This window comes from Rissa tridactyla, chromosome 1, assembly GCF_028500815.1.
Source record: "Rissa tridactyla isolate bRisTri1 chromosome 1, bRisTri1.patW.cur.20221130, whole genome shotgun sequence".
Classification (NCBI taxonomy): Eukaryota; Metazoa; Chordata; class Aves; order Charadriiformes; family Laridae; genus Rissa; species Rissa tridactyla.
In genome coordinates, this window is record NC_071466.1 from 74851103 (window position 1) to 74877046 (window position 25944).

At 39.1% G+C, this 25944-nt stretch overlaps 1 protein-coding gene across 1 annotated transcript in view; it reads right to left on the reverse strand.

Annotated features, from left to right (window-relative positions):
• ATP10A (ATPase phospholipid transporting 10A (putative)) overlaps positions 1 to 25944 on the reverse strand; it is a 118524-nt gene that overhangs the window by 14331 nt on the left and 78249 nt on the right. Inside the window, exons 7-14 of the mRNA XM_054222608.1 lie at positions 25232 to 25484; positions 14899 to 15116; positions 13176 to 13370; positions 11207 to 11768; positions 5606 to 5709; positions 5308 to 5434; positions 2912 to 3096; positions 1243 to 1564 (exon numbers count right to left, since the gene is read on the reverse strand). Of these exons, the coding sequence (XP_054078583.1) occupies positions 1243 to 1564; positions 2912 to 3096; positions 5308 to 5434; positions 5606 to 5709; positions 11207 to 11768; positions 13176 to 13370; positions 14899 to 15116; positions 25232 to 25484 (1966 nt within the window). The remainder of the gene's footprint in view (positions 1 to 1242; positions 1565 to 2911; positions 3097 to 5307; positions 5435 to 5605; positions 5710 to 11206; positions 11769 to 13175; positions 13371 to 14898; positions 15117 to 25231; positions 25485 to 25944) is intronic.

Below are 25944 nucleotides of genomic sequence, written 5' to 3' on the forward strand. Positions count from 1 at the left end.
CACTTGGTTTTAAATTTCAGTGGCTGAGGCGTACATTCATATCTCACTCCTGTTTGCCTGCTGTTGGCACATATAAAAGTGGTATCTACTCACCTGGCAAAGCTGATGTTTTGGTGACTGTGTGACTCAACCCCAAGTTAGCTCATGTTGGTTAAAAGGGAGAACGAATACAGCTAGGCGTTTAAGCCAGAATAGGAGCTTGAGTTCAACTCACAGGCTCAAGATGCTCAGAAAGAATGAAAACACAAGCTGCCCAGTCTCCACTAGCTTTTTAAGCATTCTGGGTAATTCAAGTTAACCAGCCATATGTTTTCGACAACATATGCAAATGATTATGTCCACAGTCGCTCAGCCAAAGATATAAATTCAGTACGAGGGAGGGATATCTGAGCTAGATATAATATTGGGAGCATGAGGGTTATTATAATCAGCACACATTTAGTGATGTGGATGTCAGAGGAGTCTGGCAATTATATGTATACTTAGGGTTTCTCACGAGTTGGTCCAACCCACATGTGTTCCTGCTACGATTAACCAAGACAGGTAGGTGAAAGCTAGTGCGTTTGTGACAATATAAACTGCCATCATACCTTGTAATGCAACACAAGCCTAAACTCGAGATAGGGAAAGAAGAGCTGTTTTACTTTCCTTATGTAAACATCATGGAAACATGGAAGATGCTGCCAGATTTAAAACAGGGTGACTGACAAAATCTCCCCTTCGCCAACAGAGCAATTACCTGGGAAGAAATGTAAATGCTGACACGATGCCAGTTGTAAATCCATTGCCTATACTGACAAGGCCAAGTCATATCCTATGCTGTATGGCCGACTTGCGATGAAAAACGCAGAACCTTGAGTTCAAACATGATTGGATGAACAACACAGAGCACCATTTGGTTCTGTGTAATAGAGTGATCGCATAATGATGTTCTGCACAGCATCAGCTAACCTAATTCTTCACAGCTGTGTTTGGACACGCCAAAACCTCATAGCATACCTGGGTACTGATTACCTAACTTCTGTAGGAAGAAATCCCAAACACTACTCCAGAGTTCTATCTTGTCTTTGAAGAAATATGTTAGAGCAAATATGTTAGAGTTGTCTGATGCATTTTCAGACAAAACTGGAAGGCTATCTGAGTTGTGAGGCAGCTGGAAGGGTCCTACTGCAAGTCAAAAAAATCAGAATTCTCAAGGCACAGTATACATCAAGGCAGGCTAGTTTAAACTGAGATGTTTACCTATTGCCAAGGTCATTGCTTTGAGTTTGTCTCTGACTAGTTTCACTACCATGCTCTTTTGGAGTGGAGTAGAGCGACAACACAGTACTGAACGGCATCGCTTGGCTAGTGCAAGAAATTTATCTTCTAGTGTAGGTTCCAGGGCATAAGCTAGAGTCCTTCCATCAATCACTAGGCCCAAGCTGGAAAGCACAGAGGAAGAGGGTGGAGAGAGAGGGGTGAACCCAACAGTCATGTTTCCAGTAGCTTCGTCTATTGTGTTGTTTGAAAATTTAGACTCTACGCATTGCAGACACTGTTCCAGCAAGACAGCACATGTCTCCTGAAAAAAAATTCAAAATAAATATGCTTGAGAGAAAAGAACACATATTCAAATGTTTGTTTGCTGTATATTTAGTCATAAAGAATAGGGGAGTGTGTTATATTTGATGGACTTTTTTAAAATTTCTAATAATCTTCCTTTCTATTCACTCTAAACTCACTTAATTCTTGCAGAAGATATGACAGCACTGAGGGCTCGAAAGGCTTAAAATCTAATTCCTCTTTAACATGCTGTATTGTATGTTAAACTAATTTCTTTTAGCTCCTTCTCAGAATAACAGTGCTGGGAAATGATATAATCAGTTTCAGTACCAAGTTAAGTATGGTGATGAACACCATGTACACGCCTACAACTCTGATCAAATAGTTATGCATTGTTAAAAGCCAATTAAAGGTTATTTAAGATTAATTTTCTCTTAACATCTCAACTAAAAGATGTTATTGAGAACATATGAACATTTAAAATGAAATGCTATTGGTCTTATAGCAAAGTATGACAAGAAAGAAAGATCACGGAAAATCAATTTACCAGTTCAGTTGATACACTCAAGAATGGAAAATGCTGTTATGTTTTCTTCCTTTTCGAAAGAAATTGGAGCTGGATACTGCTGGCCTACCTCTCCTCTGCTGATCTGAAGTCCAATTTTATCACCCCATTAAAGGACTATAGCACTATCAGTCTGGTTCCTTGTATGTTAGACCATATCAGTAAACTCTTTGTGACTGTCTGCTTGCAACAAGTTGAGCACAGGAAAGATCAGTAATTCAGAAGAATCAGAAAAGGTCTGTTAGGAAGCAAGGCGTTACTGCAGATGTGGTGTTCTGACTTTCAGTGTTAGCATCGCAATTTAAATATTGCTTCTATCTCCAGAGAAAAAGCCACCTGAGAAAACACGAATGACTGAGTTATCTAAATACTACATTTCAGTGGTATAAAATAAAGCAGAAATTCTAAATAGGTTATCAATTGTGTTTTTCCTCAACACATGTTTAATAACAGGTTGCTTTGGAGACCCATTTGTGCCAATAAGCAAAACTAGGGATTTTTTGAGAATGCATACCAAAGAAAGGCATTTATCCTGCTATGGCATATTTTCATTCATGGTGGAACCCACTACACACAGTTATATGTCTCCAGCAAGTTTATGATACATGACACTATGACTTAGAAGCATGATTTACTGAAAAGTATTCAAAGAGGTGTCCTACCTGAAAATTACGGATGAAGCAGGAAAAGAAGGAAAAAAAAAAGAGGGAAAGGAAAAAAAGCCATCAAACTTTTAATTGTACAAGTTAAAAATAAAGCAAAGCTAGTTCACAAGTAAACTTGTGTATTGGATCTGCTTACTGGTGATTCAGCATTCAAAGTGATGATTTCTTCATCGTGATCTAGTAGCTTGCAGGCATATGCAATGTTAACAGCTGTTTCTTGCTTGTCTCCAGTAAGAACCCAAATCTGCAACCCAGCTTTGCGCAAGTTTGCAATGGTTTCTGGAACACCATCCTGTAAACGATCTTCAATGCCAGTTGCACCTAAGCACACAGAAAAAGCAAAATATTCCACATTAAATGAACACTTAGGGTTCACCTGAAATTGTAAGCTTGGTTTTTTAAAGAAAAAAACAGCAGTCACCTTTATTGGGAAAGAGCTAAACTACCAATGCTTGCAGGATTCGTGCAGCTTTTTTGGGGTATCAAGAAAGAGGAGCGGAAAGTAGCTGGGGTGAACACCTGCATCAACAGTCAACAAGAAGTCCAGAATTCAAAACTTCCAAAGCAATCTGATGCCACTTCTAGTCTCAGAGGTTCACAAGGCTGATGTATCTTTGCTTATTGTCTCTCTGCTCTGTATCTATCTTCACCATTTCTTTGAAACGTTTCTACAGAACATATTGTTGTTCCTAGCAGATTGTTTCAGTTCTTAAGGGTCTTAAAACTGCCTTTCCTCAACCAGAAGGGGCTGGGTCACCAGAGATTTCTCCCTTTGGAAGGGCAACGACAGCACGACTGCAGCTCGGCAACAGCACATTAGACTGGAGACAAACATTTTCCTGCCTTGTTGTTGCTCCTCGCTCTCACAGAAAGACACTGGTTGCCAAATAAGCAGAGAATAAATCATAAATCTGTTGGTCATGATGTGAAAGTAAAATTGTGGCTCTTTCACACTTTCAATGTATCTTTCTACCTGTTTATAAAAGACTGAGTATCTTTCCTATGCTTTCATAAATCAATTGACAGAGACAAGATTTTCAAAGACATAGCAAAAGCCCCTCAGGACCAAGTTCAGTGTCACCACTGATGCATCAGTGCTCCACTGAGTTTCAGAGAGGCTTCAATGTGAGGAAATGTAAGCCCTCACTACCAGAGAACGAGGAGCTGACAGAAAGGAAAGATACCTGGAAACACAGGAAAAGCAAAGTAAACTTTTCTCAGCTATTGATTATTCCTGTGGTTGTTCTTTGGAAAAAAACATTTTAGCAACTGAAGTCCACTTGAAGTCTGAGCACCATGCATGTAGGTGGAAACAGATTCTTAGGGCAATGTCAGGAAACCTATTATTATCCAAACAGTGTGCAAGGGAAAAGATATTCCTTTTCCAGACTCACTTTTTTATTCCTACAACCTAAGCATAACTGATCATTGCTAGATACAAACCACAGTATGAGGTTCTGGGGGAATGACTGAATGGGTAGTTTACTTGTGGCTTATTTGTCTGGCAGCTCAATTTCGCCATTTTTTTTTTCTTTTTTTTTTTTTTCTCTCCAGAGTGCAGCCAGAGCCAACACACGCAACCATGGTGGGATCTTCCTGATGAATGTGGTCCAAATTAGTCAGCTCGTGCTCCCGTTTAAGTCAGAGGAGCGAAACAGACACTTCACAGGCGCGATTCATCTAATCCTAAAGTGGGTATCTATGACAGACCAAGTGAACTGCACTTTCTTTTTTTGTCTCTCCATTGGTTATATGGGGAGCCTTAGAGATCTGCAGTAGATACATCAAAAATTGGGTGAGGTGGATCTCATCTGCCAGAGACAGGCATGTGGGCAATTAGTGAAGGTTGTTATCTCCGACAGTGTTATGGCTGTCCCAGTTTCTTTGCCAGAGAAAGCAGTTGGGTGCTTGGAGTAACAGTGGATATATACACATTTTAGAATCTCAGTGCTTTCAACATCTCAACTCAGCAGAGGAAGAGTATGACTTATTTCTTGGCATACATTTTACATACACCGATTTTAACTGCATCATTATGAAGTACTGCAATCCCCTTCCACAGAAGACAGGCCCCGAGCGCATATATATGTATATGAGAGTTGATGCCTCTCACAAATGCAGTTTATGAGCTCTGTTTTATGAGTGTCTCTGGTACCCCTGGAGTCATAGAAGTCTCTGACATGTTCAAGTGGCAGTAAGCTAATGAAATTCTGTAGACAGGTTGGGCCAAGTCCTCCTCCTGTTTAGAGCAGCAGTTCCCGTTTGTGATACTGTGTCAAATCCATCCCTGGTATTACTCCACTCATTTCACTAGTGATAAAATGATGGCAGGAGAAAGGCAAACAGGATATGTCTGTTATGTTAATTATATCCCATTCTTTTGTGGTGCCGCACATGACAGCCATGACAAAGTCCAAAAGAAGCCAATTTCTGTACTGTCAGAAACCATTTGAGGGAAAGAACGGATTTCATTGCCAAGCTTTCAGAATTTTTAACACATTTTAATTTCACGTCCAGCTCTCATTTCATTACCTAGCAGATGCAGATTCTTCTCTATCCGCAGCGCTGACTGAAACAGAAGTTCTTCACGATTTTCAATAGAGGATTCTGCTTCTAAATGACTTTTTAACCAACAGGCATACTCTTCCTTGCTGAGAACCTATTAAAAAGAGTATTTGAGGGCACAGTCAATGTGATGCAGAAGCATTCATACTTTACTGAATAAAATGAAAAAGAAGTTATGAATTGAGAACAATAAATTAATAAATGCCGTCAGTAATCTTTGTCAAGACTCTCCTTAAAAGCAAACTAAGAGTCTGCATTTACTTACTCTTTTTGCAATACAGAGGGTCCGCAGCCCATCTACAGCATACAGATTAAGGTAATTCTGGGTTTTGCTTTGGATTTTTTTTTGATGTTTGCCCCGAGGGTCGTCTAGATAAGAATAAAAAAAGAAATTAGTGATTGAAAAATAACAGCAGCTGAATGGCCTCAGAGAATAAAAACTTGTCTACAGTACTCACTGTACAGGCACTTTATAACTGATACTTTTACAGAGCTGCTGATGTCTCCTGGGAAACTCAAGTAAAACATTCCATTTAGAAAAAAAAGTCTTGTCTTTTTGTTCTATCTTTTCTGTCTTCTCTCTTCAAAAGTCATTGTGAATGTATGTTAGAAAGACCTTCTTTTTCTTACTCCTTAAGTATTTGTTTGGCCTGAATAGTTTAAGAAATCATGATAATCTTCACAGCAAACAATAGTGTCAGAAAGAGAAGTATAATTTCACATACACTACTAGCAAATGCTTCTCCACGTCTCATTATGTGCAGAAAAATTACACTTAAAAATAGCACTTTTCCACCAAGGTTAGTATCTCAAAAGACCAGAAACAACGCTCTGTTTCATATATCTAACTGTATGAAGGTACTTCTGTTACTGCTGTGCTGATACTACCTATCAATCAGCCTAAATCAATGCAAGAAGTTCTGGGTATGAATGTGACTTCATTTAGAAGAGAATTTTCATTCGTGCACACCCCACAGCTACCTTCTACCTTGAATGCAGCAACACAACTTCCACTTAGCTTTACTCTTCACTTAAAGCCATGTGTAAGAACTCAAAATCAGGACTGAGCATCTGTTCCTTTTCTCTCTTTAGCTGGGCTTGGTTCAATGTGCTCACACTGTGATCAAAAAAGAGTAATGAATATGACGGTAACACATTTTGTTCCATCTCGTTACCTGAAATGATGTCTTCAAAAGTTAAAAACAGGTGATATGCATCTTTTTTATCATCTAGGATCAAGACAGGTTCATGTACAATGTACCGTAGTAGCAATCTTAAATAATATGAATTGCAGGGTTAGTACTAAAGTTAATGTACAAGCTGGTGAGTTTTTAGATTTGAACTATTGAGTGAGAACGACTGGTACCTTATGGCAGGTTTTTCTCTTCCCTGATGTCAGATTTTTTTTTTCCTAAAGTCTGCATGTTTTTTGGGGTGTAGAATCATTTCAGGATTATAATTTTGTAATTGGAGCTGTTCCTTAATGTAATATTTGTGTTACTGGTACTTGCACAGTAACCAGTCACGGAGTCAGGTGAACGCCACTCATCGCCAGAAGTCTGAGCACCTGAAGAGACCTACTGCATAGGTCTCAGTTCATCATCTCAGTTCATCATCTCAGTTCACCACTGGATATGCTCACCTCTCTCAACCAACCATACTGAGAACCTATGGCCACTACACCTTTATATTAAGCCCTTAAAACAGGTGTCTAATTTAGACGACACAAATATCTTACTGTTTATACTTTTCGGTGCCCATTTTCCCAGTGTGCATTCATACCCAATTTGATCTTGCTATGTGTGACCACGTATATACACTTCCATCTGTCTGTCTCTAAACTTACACAGCATTCAGCACTTACATATTTATACAGCAGCACAGTGTCTAACCAGGTATTCAGAGGCTCCAGCACAAAAAACACACACAAGTACTGATGTTGTAGGAAGGAAGGAGCTGGAATCCCAATATTCTGGTTTTTGTTCCTGTTATCTCAACCACGTATCAGCACATTTTACTCCCTCTCTAGACATTTTCTCACCTTTAAAGACTGTCCTATCCTTTCTAGGTCTGTAAAGCTGGGAGTGTACATAACCAGCTGTTCCTAAGGACTCCATAAAGACTGTGGTATTTCAAGCACTCCTTTGTTTTAGTTCTATCTCTGATTAAGGTCATGTGGTGAATACTGGTAGGGCCTGTCCATCTATCTATTAATGCTACCTATGCTATCACTATAGATTTTCTCAAAGTGTCAATACAGATATACTATTCCAGAAGAACACCCCTACAAATATTATTTGCAACTGGAAAGCCCCTTCTTACACTACAGCTTGTGGCTCCAACACACGCACCACGAGGCTCCTTCAGAAGCTATTAAACCAGCTCACAACTAGATTCAGCTGCAACATAAAGTGGAAATGTGCATATACTAAACTGGCAACCTGACACAGTTTCATTTACCTTCTTTTCTATTTGTGCATGATAATCTTTTTGGCAAATGTGACTTGGCTATGTAATATACGACATTTTTTTTCTGGGAAAAGTACTGCAGCAAATCTTGTGGGCTTCTTGTATTTGTGAGTCAGCTTTTTTAACTTTAGCAGAATAAAGTAGGCAAGCACTCTTCCTAATTTATTGTGACACATTACTATTCTAGACAGAAATGCCATATTTCTTGCCTATCTCCCACAAGACTGTTTTATGGAAGTGGCTATTTCATTCACTCGCTGATTTCAAATGGTGCAAACTTGAATAGGTTTAAACACCAAAAGTAGTTTCTATCATTTTTAAATGTTGTTGATCACTTCAGATCTGTCTGAGTGCCACGGGCACTGAGGTAGTGATCACAATGACAAATGCTTATACCACTTTCAATGAACAAAGACAGTAATTCTCTACAAGTAGGGATGCTCACACCTTTTTCCATGCAAATTCTTAATTCCACCATGGAAGACTGCATCTCCCTTCTCACCAGCCTATCAATGAGAGCTAAACCCCTTCTAGCTCTTCATGTTCCTCATCAGTCTTGCCCTGAGATTTATCTTATGCTCAGAAGTTGAAAGGAGGGAAGGAATCTCTTGCAGATAAAACCTAGTTGTGGAGATTCTTTTTAGCTGGGAGGCAGTGTCTATGCTGAGCAGTGTGACCCCGTGCACCATGGAAGTGAAAACCTGCAAATAAGTCTTCTCCAGAAGAGAGCTAGCGGCATTCTGCTTGCTTCCTTTCCTTCCATAATCACAAGCTGCAGAAAGCCAGCCCAGTCATTGTTTTCTCAATGACTTATGTTCACAGTTCCTGTGCGAGCTGGTTATTGACTCAAACAGTAATTTTCTTATTTATGAACAGGGTGACTCTTGAGATAAAGTAAAAACAACACCCTCTTGGGAATAATTTCAAGGCTTTTGGAAATATCTGTATGCTATCAGAAAACATCAGGTTTCACAGTCTCAACTAGATATATGGGCAGAACAAATGGAGTAAATTCAGAAACTTTTTAAGCTTTGAAGCTTAGGGTGATTTCTGATTTTCTATAAGACACAGCTGAAGCTATAACACAATACATTTGCTTCTGGCTGTTCCTCATGTCGTATTTTAAAATGCTCTACCTCCCAAACAAACAGGACCTTTGTGTCTGATAGGACCCAGTCGTGCAACGTGATGTTAGAGCTGGGAGATCAGGGACACAGTGTTGCCTTGATCTTTCAGTCTAAGAGCACAAGCAGCACAAAGTCTCAAGATGCAGGCTTGACTGGTGTACAATTTACACGTCCCTGAGGCACTAAGATAGCAAAGAGGGAGCACTGGGATTAGCTGTCATGTCGATTCACTTATTGGTCAATTCCTTGAAATGATAAATGCCTGAATTCTCATAGCATCGCATCTCCTCTCACACCATAACCAGAGACCAGGAGGAAACCACTGACAGATCCTGCGATATAGATGATAGCCACAGCATAAATCTTGTAAGGCTCCCTCTACCTGGGGAATACCTTCCAGTAATGGGAAAAAGATGCCGATCCCTCAGGAACTGACAACATATCCACTGACATTAGGATACTGCGGCAGAGACTGTGAATTCAGTTCCAGGAGTGAAGCCACTGAAGAGAAATGTCAAATGCTTTTCAGACAGAGCCGCTGAAATGCACAGAATTACTGAAGCCAGCAGTGGCTTAGAGGGCTAGAAAACAAAGGAAACTGCTTATGAGGTTCTAGTGGCTGCACTTCACATTGCTTGCAAAAGTAAAATATACTAAAACTCACAGTTCAATTTGGGCTAAAAAACTAACAAAAATGGGCACAATTCCAAAGCCACATTCAATCTGCTTGCCTGTAAAGATGGTGGAATGGCTGTATTTGCCCAGCTACAGAATCTGGTCACTGCCAGCACCGATCTTCAGGAACTTCACTCTCCCTTCTCTGACATACGCCACCTTTGGTAATGTTGCCACTTGGCTTCTAACTGACCTTGTTGGTTTTACCCAGGTGGGTCTGAGATCTGCCTGAAATTTGCCTGAAAATTCCTTGATCTGTTGAGTCGACTGTGAATGGACACAGCAGCTGCAAACATAGTCTCTTATATGGTGACAAAATATTTGAGACTTGGCATAGAATAATATTTTCTTTTTAATGCTCAGTTGTCATTCTGAGAACTTATTTTCAAACATTATTTTCTAGGTATGTTATAAGAAATTCCCAGTACTACAAATTGTCTGTTAGTACTTTGGAGGGAAACGAGTTTCCACAGATGCTCTATGTACCTTCTGTGATAACAGATCTTCACTAGAAAATTATTAATGAATACTTTGTTGATAGTTAAGGACAAGTTGTTCTTAATTTTTTTGGATCAGCTTTGATTTATATGGCTGTAAAAAAAACAACCTAATGCCAATATTTTTCTGTATTTCAATAAACTAAAATTACACAGTATAAGCCTTTCACAATTGTTTACTCCAACTAATGTCAAAGTAACCACAAATTCAATGCATTAGTGAAAGATGGGAAGTACCTCTAGCACTCTGGGGCTCTGTCCATTCATACTGGGATAACCTTTAAACACTGTATTAAATTCAGTATTGAAAATACAGTAAATTAGATGCAAACTGAAACCAGTGCGCCTCCTCTAACTTCTGAAAGCTTACAGGGTTCTTCTTGAATCCAACTCATTAGAATTAGCAGCTATTTAAAGTTGTCCCTGTTTCATGCAACATCTGGATGCTAGAGAAGTTCTCTGTGCTTTAGGGAAGGACTCCATGTTCACAGCTACATGCCTATTCCCTGCTAGTCAACTACATATTTGAAGCCAAGATTTCTCATCCGAACAGCATCTCTCCTTCTTTTGCCACGTTTCTGTTTTGATGGCTGATTGACTCACAGTGCCCTTTAGGGTCATAGTCAAACCAACATAAAGGCGTTGATTCATGCAAACGTATTGCAGCAAAAGGATGTAAAGATTCACAAATGAAACAGAGAGGGGAGCTGCAACAGGAAGCGCTTGGGTTTCACATAAAATACTCAAATAGCCAAGCACTGCCAGGCAGGCTTTCCTGAAGAAATGTAAATTGCTTTGGCAGAGTTTCAAGGAATTCCTTTAAAATAAAGTTTGCTAGTAGAAGATGTTGTACAGAAACTGATTTAACTCATTCTTGTATGGTGAGGAACCAGTAATTTGTTACAGAAAATTTACTATAATAACAAAGTATTATAAAAGAAGAGAGACGGCTGCCATTCTACCATTCCCTTTATTCCCAAGAAAAGCAGGCAGGTCTGCTTGCTAGAGAAGGGAGTAAGATACGATGAGTTTTTCAGTAGTTAACCAGAACCACCTCCCTCCCACCCAGACTCCCACAAAGGTAAGGAAGAGGTGTACCTGAAGAGCAGGGTAGAAGAAGATCCATAATAACTGAATCTGCTCCTTTAGTGTAAACATTTATTTCATCTGTGAGAGGATGTCTGACGACTACTGACATCCTCTTCCTGATGGAATCAAAGCCCAAGGTATGTAATACTTCAAAGCTTAATGTCCCCAGGTGAGGTAGCTCCACTGATACCTGGTCAGACAGCCTTCCAACCAGGGAACAGTTATATGCCCTTGCTGCATAGACAAGAGCAGCTTCATCTGGACTCTCTGCTTCATAACGGAGTTCTCCTTCCTCAGGTCCACTCCCCACAGCTGTCCTGCCTTGCTGGGAGCCGTAGCCATTGTTATTGATCTGTGCAGAGTACGCCAGCTTCTCTTCCAGTTTTAATAAAGTGCTATCCGTAGATGTAGACGAAAGCACACTTAAACCAAATCTGTGCATTGATTTGCTTGTAGCTAGACTAGATGAACTGCTGCTGTTAGACCCAGAGGTCAAGCGACTTGGAGTGAATCTTCGTATGAAGTCTTCTATGGTTTTTACTGGAGATTTTAGTTCAAATCGATCTCTAACCTTGAGAAGTAAAAAACAAATGAATGAACAAAAAAAGAAGAAAAGCTGTATGAGAATTCTGACACCGACATTCAGTCTGAGCAGCTCCAACTAAAGAGGAGAATTGGAGAACAAAAAGTAATGGCATTTGTATTTTGAGAAAGGAAAGTAAACAGACAAAACTGACTCAAGAGCAAAAAGCTTACTAGAACTTCAGAATTGTGCCTCTGTGTGAAAGCACATATGTTTGTATTAAAACCATTTTTTTTCTTCTTGCACCTCCTCAAATATGACTAATGGATAGACTATCAATGTTGCACTGCCACCAGTAGTGCATACTAAAACCTGTTCTGTTAGTAGGAAACATTGGCATTCTTTGTGCATATTCAGTGAAGGCAGTAAAAAAAAAGCTAACGAAAGAGTTTTCTATTGAGAAGTGTGGTATCAGAAAAGTTTTATGAGAATATGCCAATGTCGACAACATTCTCAATAGGAACATGTTGAAATAAATAATTTCCGCTGTCTTCTCTTTCAGCATCAAAGCATTCTGCTTCAGTTTTATCACTCATCTCGGTTTACTTAAATCTTTTTTTACAGATACAGTGTTATTAATAGTAAAAGCATATTCATAGTAATATATATTAAATTATTGTATAACAGCATAACATTCCTGAAACAGCAGAACTGAGCATTCTCCAAATGTTTCCCTGGCGCAAAACCACGTCATTTTGCAGACTAGTTCACTTTTTATTCCAATCGGGAACAGAAACAATCCTCAGAATTTTCTCCAGAATGGAAATTCCAGCTGCTGGCTAGCTTTAATACTACATTCCATAATATTTTTGTCTTACAGATCATCTTGGGATTGCATTTTTGAAATTCTCATTCATCAATGACATTGGTTTAAGCCAATTTAAGCAGTAATGATCATTATTTCTCATAATGTGCTTAAGATGCAACCTTTACATAATTTGAAAGTTTTAAGCCATGTTTTTCAAGTATATTCTCTTTTTAAACTTTTAAAAAATGTCTCGGTGTTTTCTTAATTTAATCCATACGTACAAAATATTCACAGACAGCTTATATTCTTTTCTGGGAAGTCTTGCACATTTACAAATTGGTTTCCATACATACTTACACACATACTTACCTTTATTAAGTGAATAAATTACAGTATAAGAAACTGGGAAAGTTTCAGAAGTATCCTGAAACTGTAGATGAAAGTATATCTTACTTGAAGGTAAACTGACATACTCCATTTAACTAATGCTTAACTAAACCTGCTCATTCACATAGCGGTTCTAAGAGTTGTCTCACAACTAGCTCTAGTCGTTTCTCGCTAGAACAGGAGGTTTTCAATTCCTCAATTTACAATTCGCATTAATGCAAAAGAGGCGTACACTCTCTTTCGCTGCTTCTTTAACCCACCTTCTGTCGGGGCTGATTTGGTGCAGTAACCACAACTGTATTACATATAGTCAAAGCAATGAAGAAGTCAAAAATGTCACATAATTCTGGACTCAGATGGGATAATGGCTGCTCGTGGCTCCTCGTGACCTCCAGATGCTTTGCACATTCATTCACTTTTTCTAACAAGCGTGGGTCAGGTGTGATGTCTTTCTCCTAGTAACAAACAGCAGCGGTTAATAACTGTGATTCTGCAAATTTCCAAAGCAGCAACATGCAATCGAAGCATCCAAAGCAGGGTCAATGTCAAGAGTTTTATGGTGGCCTTACAGCACAGAGTGGAGGTAAAGAGGACTGTAAGACATCCATTCTAGGCAATAAACAGCTAACAATGAGCCTTCTGATAGAAATGGAAATGAGAGTAACCATGTTGTCAACTTTTTCACTACAGATAATTATAGCGGCAATATTCTTCTGGGGGTAGTGGATAGGAAAAAAGTTACATACTAATATTTCTCCCTCTCTCCTGCCTAATTCAAGATATTTATTATCTAATACTAAAGGGTGGTACACTACAGAGACCAAAAGAGTGGAAAAATTAGACAGCCATGCCATTCAAAGCTCTGTCTTACGTCAGCACAATAAAATAAAACCATCTTGGATTATTTGTTAGAGTACAACAACCTTCCACACGTTTGAGAGTAATTCATGTGTTTTTTTACATTGAAACACAGAGCAGTTTCCACTTCATTTCATCAGCACTTTCCACTTCTTTAATCCATTACTTGTCAGAGAAAACCCTGGTATTTCTTAAGATAGCAAGATGCAGGGATACAAAAGATTAAAAGATAAACTGACCTAAGGCTCTTTATTTAGTAGAATTTTATCTGCTGATGCTCAGCAGCTGATGAATCTCAGCAATCACAGAACCCCGTGTGTAAAAAGTGCAACTTTGAATTGTACGAAAAGAATTTACTCTTGACTGAAATCAAGAAGTTCCCCACTGTAAACAGCATCTTTCTGTGTCTACATTTGTAATTTGTTTTGAGGGTGAATTTGTGTCAGCAGCGCAACAATGCAAAACCCCTAGATAGATAAGACTTGGCTTCTCTACTGTCGTATGACCATTCAGCTTATGTAAAACTTCCATGGAATTACAAGGGCACAAAATAAATCAACAAAAGCAAAGTTGTAAGTACATAAACTCACCAACATTTTGAAATGTAAAAGTTTTTCTTTTTTTTTAAATAAAACACATGCAGTCCACTGATAATCTTGAGTCACACTAAAAATTATGCTACGGTGTATATCAACAGTGTCTAAGAATTGGAATACACGGTGGCCAGCCCAGCATTTCTTAATTTTAAAATCCTTTGACATAAGAGAAAAGGAGGGGAGGCTTACGCAGAGCAATTAGAATCCTTGACACCAAACCATACGCTACTCTCAGCTTCTGAAGACAGAGGGAAGGAATACATTTTCTTTTCAAAATCAAGGTATATCTAAAACAAAGGTTTCAGATTGTCTTTACCTTCAGCTTGTTCCCACAGAGAAGGTATTTAGATAAGATCTATGCCTACACTTGATTGTTTTTGTACAAATGGCTGTGACTACAGAAGAAAAAATGCCAGCATGAAGTCTATAAGAGGTACGCAATGTGCTAAGATTTCTTTACCTTTCCCTTTTCAGGACATTGTTCTATTAAAAGACACAGGACACTATGCATTTGGTTCTCCTGACTTACCATTGGGCTACTGAATGCAGTGTGCTTCGAGAGTATGCTTGCTCTTTTTGCTTCAGCTCTGCTACCCGTGCGCCGGTGAGTTTTGGTGCTCTGGCTTCTATGGATTACTTTGATGCTCTGATGGCTGCAGATACTGTCACGCTGGGACAGAGTTCCTCCTTTTGGGGCTGCCTCGTCTTCCTCAGAATCAGGTTCTTGGTACATGGCTAAGCGTTTGGCTATCAGAAAAAATACAGAGCAAGAAATGTTGCGTATGTTAAACGTGGCTGAGAAAGAGGGAGAGGGACACGGTGACTTTGTTCAAGTGATCTGGTTTTAATATTATACTGTGCTTTCACGGTAAGAATTAATGACTCCATTATCTGGGGATAACAAAGTCTAGTCTTAACTGAATGGTAGTACCTAACAGAGGATGCAGATAACATAATTGGAAATGTAATGCAATGCACTGCCTCCCTCATCATCACACTCTCTCTGAAAGGCAGTTAGATTCTGCGGTAGCTCAGTGCCTTCCTGAAGACTATTTCACAGCTCAGCCTGGTTAAATCAAGCAAATAATCTGGTCTTCACTTGCAGTCTGTGAAGGAAATAAACAATCCAGAAAAATTTCTTGTCCTTTCCAGCAGAATATGGAAATTTCACAGGAAGTGTTTTCCAAGCAAAAATGTCGCATCTACCCAGTTCCAATTAACTGACATCTGAATTGCCCTCAGAACAACACACCTACAGAGCACTGCTGCCCTCATTTTATAAACAGAGATGAGGTACAGACAGCGTAGAAGCCTCGCTCAAGGTCAGGGTCATCTGTTGCAGAGCAGGGACACGACCCTAGATTCTTGACTCCTAGCCTAGTGCTAAAACCATCCTAGAGTCCGTCCCTTCCCTTCTGAACAGCAGGATAGGCAGGACAATGCAGCATGCAGTATCAAAATCAGGGTACCCTCACCTGCTGTAACACTTGTTTCTATCACAATTTGCTGCAGTGAGACATACTTAGTGTACACAGAAGGAGTTTCTCCAAATGACACATTTTAGATGAATGCTTCCTCAGTCAAGACTCCAACTACAACAATTAATGTTAGAAACCAATCCTGGCAGTTTGATTTACAGAAGTTAAAAAAGAAACAGAAAGAAGAAGTGTGAAACAGCCGTGGAATCCAGCCCCTGTGATGACAGACTCCATTTAGCTCTAACTGATGTATAACATATTTTTCCATTCCTAAAGACCATGGGCATTTAATAATCTGAGTTATTCATTAGGCAGGCACATGCCACTTTACCAGGTATCTATTTCTCCTTCATTAGGTATTCATTGAAAGGCTTTTCATTATACTCTCAAAATAACCCACACTATTCAGATATACAGTACAAGTTACATACTTGTGGCTCGGCTTTGTTTTGGTTCTCTGGTGTAGCAAATTAGATTTTCCTAATGTCAAATGATAAACCACTATCATGTAAGTTAATTATTCAGGCATTTAACAAAGAAAAAAAAAAAAAAGAAGATTTTTCTTCCAAAATACTTCCTGAGAAAAATCTTGTATTACATATAGTGCACTTGGCATGGGATCACTTTTAACGCAGCTAGCTTTACGATCAAAGAAAAACCCATCCTTGCCATCCGCTGCAATTTTCAAACATGTTTTAGCTGTCAGCAAGCAGCTGGAGGAGTGGAAATCAGACCACACGCAGTACCTGGTGATAGCTCTATCAGTGCAATATCATACATAGAGGTGTTCTCAACTCCATTTGGAACATGTACAGGCTGTGCCTGAAATGTGGGAGCTGGGAGAGCTTCCCAGTCCTGGCTGTGAATGCACCCCTGGTCGTTGCTCTAACTGCACGCCCAGGTATGCAACGTCCTGCCCTGCACTCTGGCTCCTGCTGGAAGAAAATTCAGGCCATGGGGGTAGAAAGGGCCATAGTGCATTTTGAGACATGGAGAAGAGACTGCAGGGCACCCTGCAGGTCACTTCTGCCCCGTAGCTCAAACACAGCCCTGCAGCCCGGGCCCTGGGGCTGATGTAGACTAACTGTGGATGACTGAGGAGTTTCCTTCATTAGCATTATTTGGTGTGATTCATGCTGCTCTGTGTTATGTGGTGGGAAAGAGGTTGAGCAACGTCCAACCTCACGTTCAGCGCTGTGAGGGCAGCTGCTCATTGAGCTGCAAAGAGAAGAGCACAGCACCATTGCCTTCTCCTTTCAGTGCCTACCTTGTCCTACGATTTATGCAGCAGAACCTAGAAGACAGCTCAAAAAATTAGGGAGGTCTCTGGTCTCCTTGGCCCTCCTGTTGCATGGTAATGATCTGCAAGGAAATAAAGTTAAATTCACCTTCACAGGCTGCTGCCTGCAACTTGTTGCACATGCTTTGGGGCAGCATAGTTCTAACCTGGCCCATCGCTCTTGCTCACTAATTCCCACTTTCTTACGCTCTGTCAGCCCCTATGCATTTTCCCAGCAGAAGTGCTGATCTTTATAGTGTGAATTTAATTCAACTGATCACAGGTTTGTCTGTATCAGAAGGAGCCTACACTGAGGGCCCAAATTCATCTGCAGCATGTCATAAGCACTGATCCAGGCCCTCAATGAATATGTGAGCCAGGCTGCTCACTGCTCCCCCCCCAGCATCCCAATTTCCTTCTAAAGCAAACCCAGGCATGGGAGGAAGGAAGGAGCCATGTGGTCATTGTAGTGTGCCACTTGAAGAGGATGCCTCAAGTACCAGAATGGAGTGGCACACTGAAGGACTTCTGTCCTTCTCTGCAGTGGGGTGGTGTGATGGAGCGCACATCTGGGGAGGTATGATGGGGTGCACATCTGGGGAGGTATGATGGAATGCATACCCTGGGATGAGGCCTGTGGAGGGCAGTGCCCAGCCTGACAGTGCAAGCTCTGCTTTCATTACCTTCTGCAGGCTCCTAGTCACATGCTGCTAACCCCAGGTTGAAAAGCCATTGCTCACGATGATGCACCAGTAAGGTTTTCTGCACTTTGCTATTGTTTAAGACTGAAATAATCATAAGCCGCACTTTTTTGTGCCTCATCTTCACTAAGGCTCTTAGCTGCAAACCCAGTCTCAAGGAGAGTTGGTGCAACATGTGGACACTCAGCCTCCCTCAGGAAAAGCATAAGAAAAACTTGGATTTGCCATAGGGATAATCTTCCTCACTGTGGATGCTGGGCATTTGAACGGTAGACTGGCAGAACACTGCACCACTTCTTGTAACAGGTAATATTTCTTGACAGCGAAAGGACCGGCTGCAATTATTCTTTTCAGCTTTGCAAAATGTGCTACCCAGTTGGTCCAACTCCCTTCCGAGCAAAGTTTTTTAAAAAAGGACATCTTTAATAATCATACCTAAGTTAAGCTTCTGCTCTGAAAACACCTACTGGAATACATGACTCCAAAGACCCTGAACTGATTATCATTTTATTCCATGTATAAAAACTCTATGGTTAAGCAGAGAATGCATTTCATGCACAATAGACAGCTATACTTGCATACTATATCTCTGTATTCTTCATTGCTCGCTCTTCTTTCCTACATTACATCTAAAACTATTTAGTTTATTCAACATAGCAAAAGCTGTTTTCTAATGCAACCCTCAGCTGATTTATTAGTATTAAACCAATAGTGTGGTGCTTTCTAGTCTATGGAATATTAGCTATCTCTTGCTCTCTACACAGATTTTCATTGCAGCACATTCATTTCATTCTTCCTGCCACTGAGAAAAAGGAGAAGGGAAAGTAGATACAAGATTAGAATCTCATTTAACCAAGTCAAATGTGATTCTTTTGATACAAATGGTGTTTTTTCAGTTTATATCAAGGTAAGCTTGATAATAAAAAACAGGCCTTATCACCTTTCAACATTTTCTCAAGTGCAGTCTTACATATTATGCAGCAAGAATTAAGAAGTTTGAAGAAATAAGAAAACCCAGTTCAATTGTTATGTTATGGCTAAGGTTCACAATGCTTCAGCTGTGCAAAGCGTGCTTCTTTGGGAACACGCTGTTCTCTCCACCCACTCAGCCCTCTCCAACTCAGAACCTTTTCCTGTGAACGTTATAACCTGAAAGACATTGTTGTGGGATGCTTTTCAGTTTCAGCACTGAAAATTGATGGCCTTGATCTTTTGTCTGCTAGAGGTTTTTTTTATTAAGGGCAGAGACACAAACAGCTTTGAGAAACACAGCAATGCAATTCATGAAAGTCAAATTTCACTATCCTCTAGTTCATTTTATAATGATGGCAGAGAGAAGAAACAATAATTAATACTTATTCCATGAACACTCTTCCATCTTTCAGAAGACAACCACAAGCTATAAATAAAACTCCTGTAGAATAATTCAGCTGTCAGTGTGGGGGCCCTGATTTCACCATGGGATAATTCCATTTTGCCCCAAACCATTGAATAAGGCTGTTACTGAATGATCATGAAGTAAATCTAGATGTGCAGTACTCACTCACACCACCACACCACCTTATTTCCTTATTATTTTATAGTGCAAGCTAATTTCACTTTGACGTGCATTCTAGTTTCTACATAGTCAGCCGAGCAGCTAGCATGCTATAAATTTGTACAAGTGTGCTAACATAGTCTTAATTTACTTCACAAGAACTTCCCCATAAGGACAAATCTTGAGATTAGAGATTAGAAAACAGCAAGATTTTCCTTCCTCTTCCCTCTTGGCATCCTCAGGGGCTTACAATGAATAACCTCAAGCCCTTCATTAAGAACTCTTTACTCCACTTAGAAATAGAAATAGTGATTCCTACTTTTCTGGAGATTTCCCACAGCAATTGTGAGTGTAGGTATATGCTTAGAAAAAAGCATTACCTCCCTCTAAATATGAGTTAGTCTGTCTTCTGTAGGATTTAAAATGGGTCACTCCCAATGTACTAAGTTCTACATCTGCTAGCACTGATTGTCTTCTCAGTTACCAATTAAAATTTTTCAAAAAGCAATAACAAATGTAAAGAGAAACTACAAACAAGCTACACAGAATGCCTGAAGCAGCCAGTTCTGCTAAAGGTTTTGATCTTTCTGGGTAAGGCCTAAATGCACTATCCTGATTTCTGAAGATTGTCAAATTGCAAAGGCAGCAGATGGGAATTCCCTTTGGAAGAAACAGCCGCATCTAGGGAAAAGGTTTTATTGATTTTTATGACTTTTTAAAAAATAAATCCAATTCTCCAAAGTGGCTGGAGCGTGCAGTCCACGTTCTCCCGACTACATACAAAAAGTGTAAGAAATTTCCACTAGTAAACAGCCCCCCAAACTAAGAAACATATTTTTTAACGTAAAACACTTTCTTATGAAAAGTAGTTGCTGGCCAATCTTCAACAAGAAAGAATAGAAAGCAGAAACTCCTTCTCAGATTTACTGATTGAGAAACTTTGCATGTCAAGAAAAATTCACTGAGGTTTTCATCATCTGCGTTCACCCCCATAAACTTATTTTGTTCTTATGTTGTTTAGAGTTTTTTTCACAGTCATTGGAAGTAAGGGGGAGGAATGCAAAGAATGAAAAATTCAGATTTTTCAGATTTGTGTGGTTGCATTCATGGAGATTCAACTTGTGTTTTGTCAAAAGTTCCATACAATGGGTGGCTAAAACTAGAAAAACAGAGCTCACACCCCATAGGCAAGAGTGCGATTAATTCAGCATTTGGAAGACAACTAGGACAAATGTTGGGCCAAGAGCATCTGGTTGTAGCTAAATCATTTAACGACTTTCAGAAGCACAGGCAGCTTTTGGGCATCTACTATCTCTGGGATTAGCAGATACGCTTGGGGCATGGCCAGTTCCAGGAACTGTCAGAAGCTAGCTGCTAGCCTGAAGGGAAGAGCTATAGTATGGCAGCATCATTTTACATATAGGGAAACAATTACTTTTTTTTTTGGTGCTAACGTTCTTTTGGGCTAGAAGGAAGTACTGATTGGAAGAATAATTCTGTGATTTAATGACAGTATAGTGCCAAGGGGTATTCCATAAATGCCCAGGACATTTATGAATGGGACAATCATTCTTTTGCTTGGAGTGGTCCATGACATACTCTGTTCCTGAATTAACACTCTGCAAATCAATAACCTTTGAAGGAGACAATAGAACAGATTTAAGAAGGCAGGTCATACAGACGTGAGGTGGGAATTCTCTTCACCTGTATTTAGAATTCTAAACTACAGAGAAACAGGCACGTATTAGGCAACAAACCTAGATGTCTAAAACAGGCCTTATGAATAAGATCCTACAAATGCTAAATTTTCTCCATTAACTGTAAAGTCACTAGAGAATTACCTTCCATACAAATATCTAAAATTAGGTAACAAGAATCCCACCCCTATCAACGTAGTCTCCACAGGGCCCAAATGGGCACTGCAAATTTCTGTAGTTTGATCCTGATCAGCGCATAATCCATCACCAAAATATTACAGGTGACCTTAACAATGATGAATATTTGATAGAGCTTTCATCATGGAATTGTTGCTAAGTACTCTCACACCTTCCCTCACAGCCTCCACAAGTGTTCCTGCATTCCTCTTTGGTGCTAAGCTCTCACATAGCAGTACCCATGAGTAATACTTTGTACTACCTCCAGTTGGCTAAGAGACTGTCCCACGCTGATGCAAGTTGCATGTTTTTGTCACCTCTTGTCTAGACTAAAACAATGCAATACTCCTGGGTGTAGCGCCATCAGTCTCATAAGAAATTCAGCGCCATTGCAGAATTCTGCAGGAAGATGTTTCCTCCAGCAAATCAATGAAAACTTCCCCTTCTTCCCTATACTACCTAAGAAAAGTATTAAATGTCGTTCATGGTTTCAGTTTCTATTTTAGAAGCATTTGATTGCTTCAACCCTGCATGAGGTCCACACAGGCTTCTGTGATGAAAACCATGATTAACATGTCCACGTCTGATGAAAACCAGAACTCTCCCCTCTAAGCATACAGCTCACCTTTCACATGGGGAATTTACATGGCTTTGTGGAACAAATTCCCAAAGCAAATAAGGATGCTTCCACCACTCAAGAAAAAAGACATGCCACCTCAAATAGGTCAAACCTGACACAGCATAGCGTATGCCTTTTAAGTAGCCCCCAAGCCCAAACAAATTGTGCACTGCATGCACAGGGAGAGCAAGAAGGGGAAAGACCAAGCTACACATAAGGAAAGTCACACACATTGCTTAATGCACTAGTGGAAGGAACTCAGATACGATGATGACAAATGCAGTATAACAAATCCTGCAGAACAGAAAAGAACGGGATAACTGCTCCTAACTGTGAAAAAAATCTAGGGAGAAAAGCTTGTAATGCAGCACAGAGAAAATTTGTGAAAGCTATGCACAATCGCGCGCGTAGACGCAGCAGTCCTACATTATGCAGAAATGCTTCAACAGAAAATTAAAGTTCTAAAGTGAGGAAATTTCAGACCTAAATCTGCCACTGTAGGCATAACTTCCCCCCCCTTCCCCGCCCTGTGTGTGTGCATGGCTGAGCCCCAGAATACAGGGCTTCTAGATGACTTCAGAGGAAAATTTGCCAGAACTTCGTAGCATGGGAAAAAAAAAAAGTGTGTTACATCTTAGCCTCATTCTTGGATATTGGCTGAATGGAGCTGTTCTGACTGAAATTTGTCCCCCAGAATTCGTGCCTGAGGCAAACATCTGGCACGGAAAACTTGAACTGAATAGTTAAAAGTTTTGTAAAGCTACCCATAACTGAAAACAGGATCTTATCATGAGAAGGGTCAAGCAACTGGAATAACAGGCACTGCTACTCAGCCACAGCAGAATATCAAACTAAGGCCAAAGAGCTCAGAACCAGGATATTTCCATTCTGAGCTATTTGCTTTTACAGTAGAAAATGACCTGTTAACTCCAGTTTTTGAATCTTGACCCGTGTACAACAATTTTAAATTCATTTCTTCATCTAAAGTGACACTCAGAATTTGATTCCAAGTAACAAACTACTATGCTTGAAAAATAACTTAAATAAGTGAAGAAAGACACAGATCGTATTTGGAATAGATAAGAAAAAGCAGAAACATTTTACTTGATGTTCTGGCATATATGGCAGCCTCAGATCACTTGCCAAGTGAAAGATTTCACAATTTTCTAATTAATGAAGTCTTCAGCAAAACCTGAGGAGCAGAGCAGGATGGCATCAGTTATAACATATGCCCCAAAACCTCAGAGGGGAATTCAGATACTCTGGTATAAGACATAGAAAAGCATCTGACAAATCATTTGCAAGTAATGAAATGTTGTTGATGCACTCCCTAAAAACAGAAAGAGGTGTGATAGACATTTTACCATACCTAAACAAGAAGGTTTCAGCAATAGAAAAGAAAAGAGATGGTTAGAAAATCAGACTGGATAATAGAGCTGACAAAAGACTTGAATGAAGAATAGTTTTTATTGTGTTATTAATCCTGATGATAGGGAACAAAATCAATAGAAATCATCACCCTTCATATATAGAATGACAAAGAAAGACCTATCTTCTGTAGAGAAGAAAAAAAAAAGAATAAAATATCGTGTATAAAATATTGTATATAAACTCTGTGTTAATTTAAAATTTATATTTGTCAGAAATTTTATACTGACTGGAGTTACAAGAAAGCCCAAACATAGCCATATGTGCAAAGAACGGCCAAAAAAATAATCAGTTTATTTTATGTATTTATTTGACACTTCTGTTAGTAGTGAAATTCACTCTGCTTTCATTAACATTTATATAATCTGAAATCATAACAGGAAAGCATGTGCAAACTTAGATTTCTTTTAAATACATTACATTAGAAGAAAAAGATCTGAAACTCAATAGTCAAATTCGGGAGCCTTAGTTCAGCCTACATATTTGCTGATGATACCAAGCTCATAAAAATACCCTTTCTACACTAATTTAGTTGGCAGCACCATAATCATTCCTGCAAGGAACGAAGTACACTCTGAAATTAGTACAAATAAGCAAATGATAAATGGCCAAGAAGAAGAAAAAAAGCACGAATTCATCAGAGTGTCACAATCAGAATTAGGAGTCCAGAAACATACTCTTCATTCTTATTCGTCTGTCTTTCTTACCTACAGTACAGAGGTAGGAAGTCACAGCTTCTCCCTGTTTAAGTTCTTCTTTCTGTAACATTTAAGTTCTTTCCGTAACACTGGGATAATAACACTACTCAAATACCTAGTTTTTGAAAAAGAGTACCTTAAATGTAAGGTCTCAGTACTACTTTAAAGTCGGAGAAAAAAGAACAATCCTTGCATAATCCAAAACTTCAAAATATCTTTTTCTAACTCGGAATCTTATGAACTCTCTAAAGTATGTTTTAGATTTTCCCATCGATTTTGATTATTTCTCTTATTCTATCTTCTTTGTAAGCTGAACTTCTTTAATGGTCTTTGAGAAAACTTTCTAATCAGTGATCATTATATGTTATGTAGATTAAGAAACATATTTTTTGCAAATAGGAATGCAATACTGTAGCTATCAGTATTTTCCTACATACAGGTTAAGTATTTGAAGAGTGAAGATCTGTTATGTCAAAAATGATGACAAAATGTTAGAGGAAAAAACCCACAAATTACAAACAAATCACAAAACAAAACAAAAAATCACTTCATAAATTCAAAAGGGTGACGAAATGACACAGGGATGACAACCCTCACATTCCCTTGTCACAGAATGACTTTTTAGTGTTTCAATAACCTGGTACTTGGGAACATTCTCTCAACTGCAGTATTCATACAGCAGTGAAGATACCTTAACGCAGACACCTGTCACACTGGAGCACTGAAAAGATTCTGACAAAGGTAACATAAAATTAGATCTAAAATGCTATTAGATCAGATTATGTTTCTTGTTAATGTGAAAACCAGCAGCTTCGTTTACATTTATTTCTCAGCACAAGTATTTCCAGGTATTCAATCAGACGCTAATCTGGCTGTATGCTTAAAACTGATATTTTACATAATATACTTCAAACACACAAACCAATTGTGATACCAGCGGGACTATTCAATTTGCTTAAATTAGCCATGTGCTCAAGCGCTTTACTAGATCAGGAGCGAAAGCCAGGAGCTTTAACTGTCTTGCCAACATACTGTAGATGTTACAGAACACTTTGATAAGATTGTCATTGCCAGCTGAACACAGACACCAAATTATACTAATCTGAAAACAGCTATTATGGAGTTTGCTGAGTGGATACATGCAATTTCTTTGGTTTTCTTTTTGATTTAAGATTATAGTAACTTTTATATCTGCTTCAGATTGCCCAAAGTATAACTGTTAGATAGACAACAAGATCATGAGCTCACCGTTATCATCATGGGAATACTCTATTCCAGAAACAGTGCATCTTCGGAAAACCATCTTGTTTTCAGTAAGTGTCCCAGTCTTGTCTGAAAAGATAAACTGCACCTGACCTAAGTCTTCTGTGATATTTAAAGCTCGGCACTGCAGCTGAGAGTCTGTTTCTTCATCGTATAAATCTTTATCTTGATGAATAAAGTATACTTGGCAAATTTTAACTATTTCAATGGATACATACAAAGAAATTGGAATCATAACCTAGAATACACAAAAAGAAAGAGAATTAGGAGAAAACAGAAGCAAGGATACATTGAACTAGTAAAATCCACTAAACTTGGTACTACATTTACTAGAATGTAAAGAGGCTATGTACTTTAACCATGTACTGTAAAGTTATTAGCATGTTTGAAAAGAGTTTACTTACTGTGTTAGATGAGGAAAGCCTATGGTGAATTGCAAAACTGAAATACATTATTATGTCTAGAAGGGTGATTACCAAAACTTGGGCAGAAGCAAATAATTTTTTGGCTAATAGGGTGACCTTGAAACTAACTAGGAAAGAAAAAGAAAACAAAAACCCCCAGACAGACAGTACAGTCAGAATCCTGTAAATGTGAAAGAATGGGATAAATATATTCTGCATAAATAATAGACGGTTTACACATTCACTTTGCAGAAATAGGAGAAACAATATAAGAAGTGTAAATCTCTCCACAGG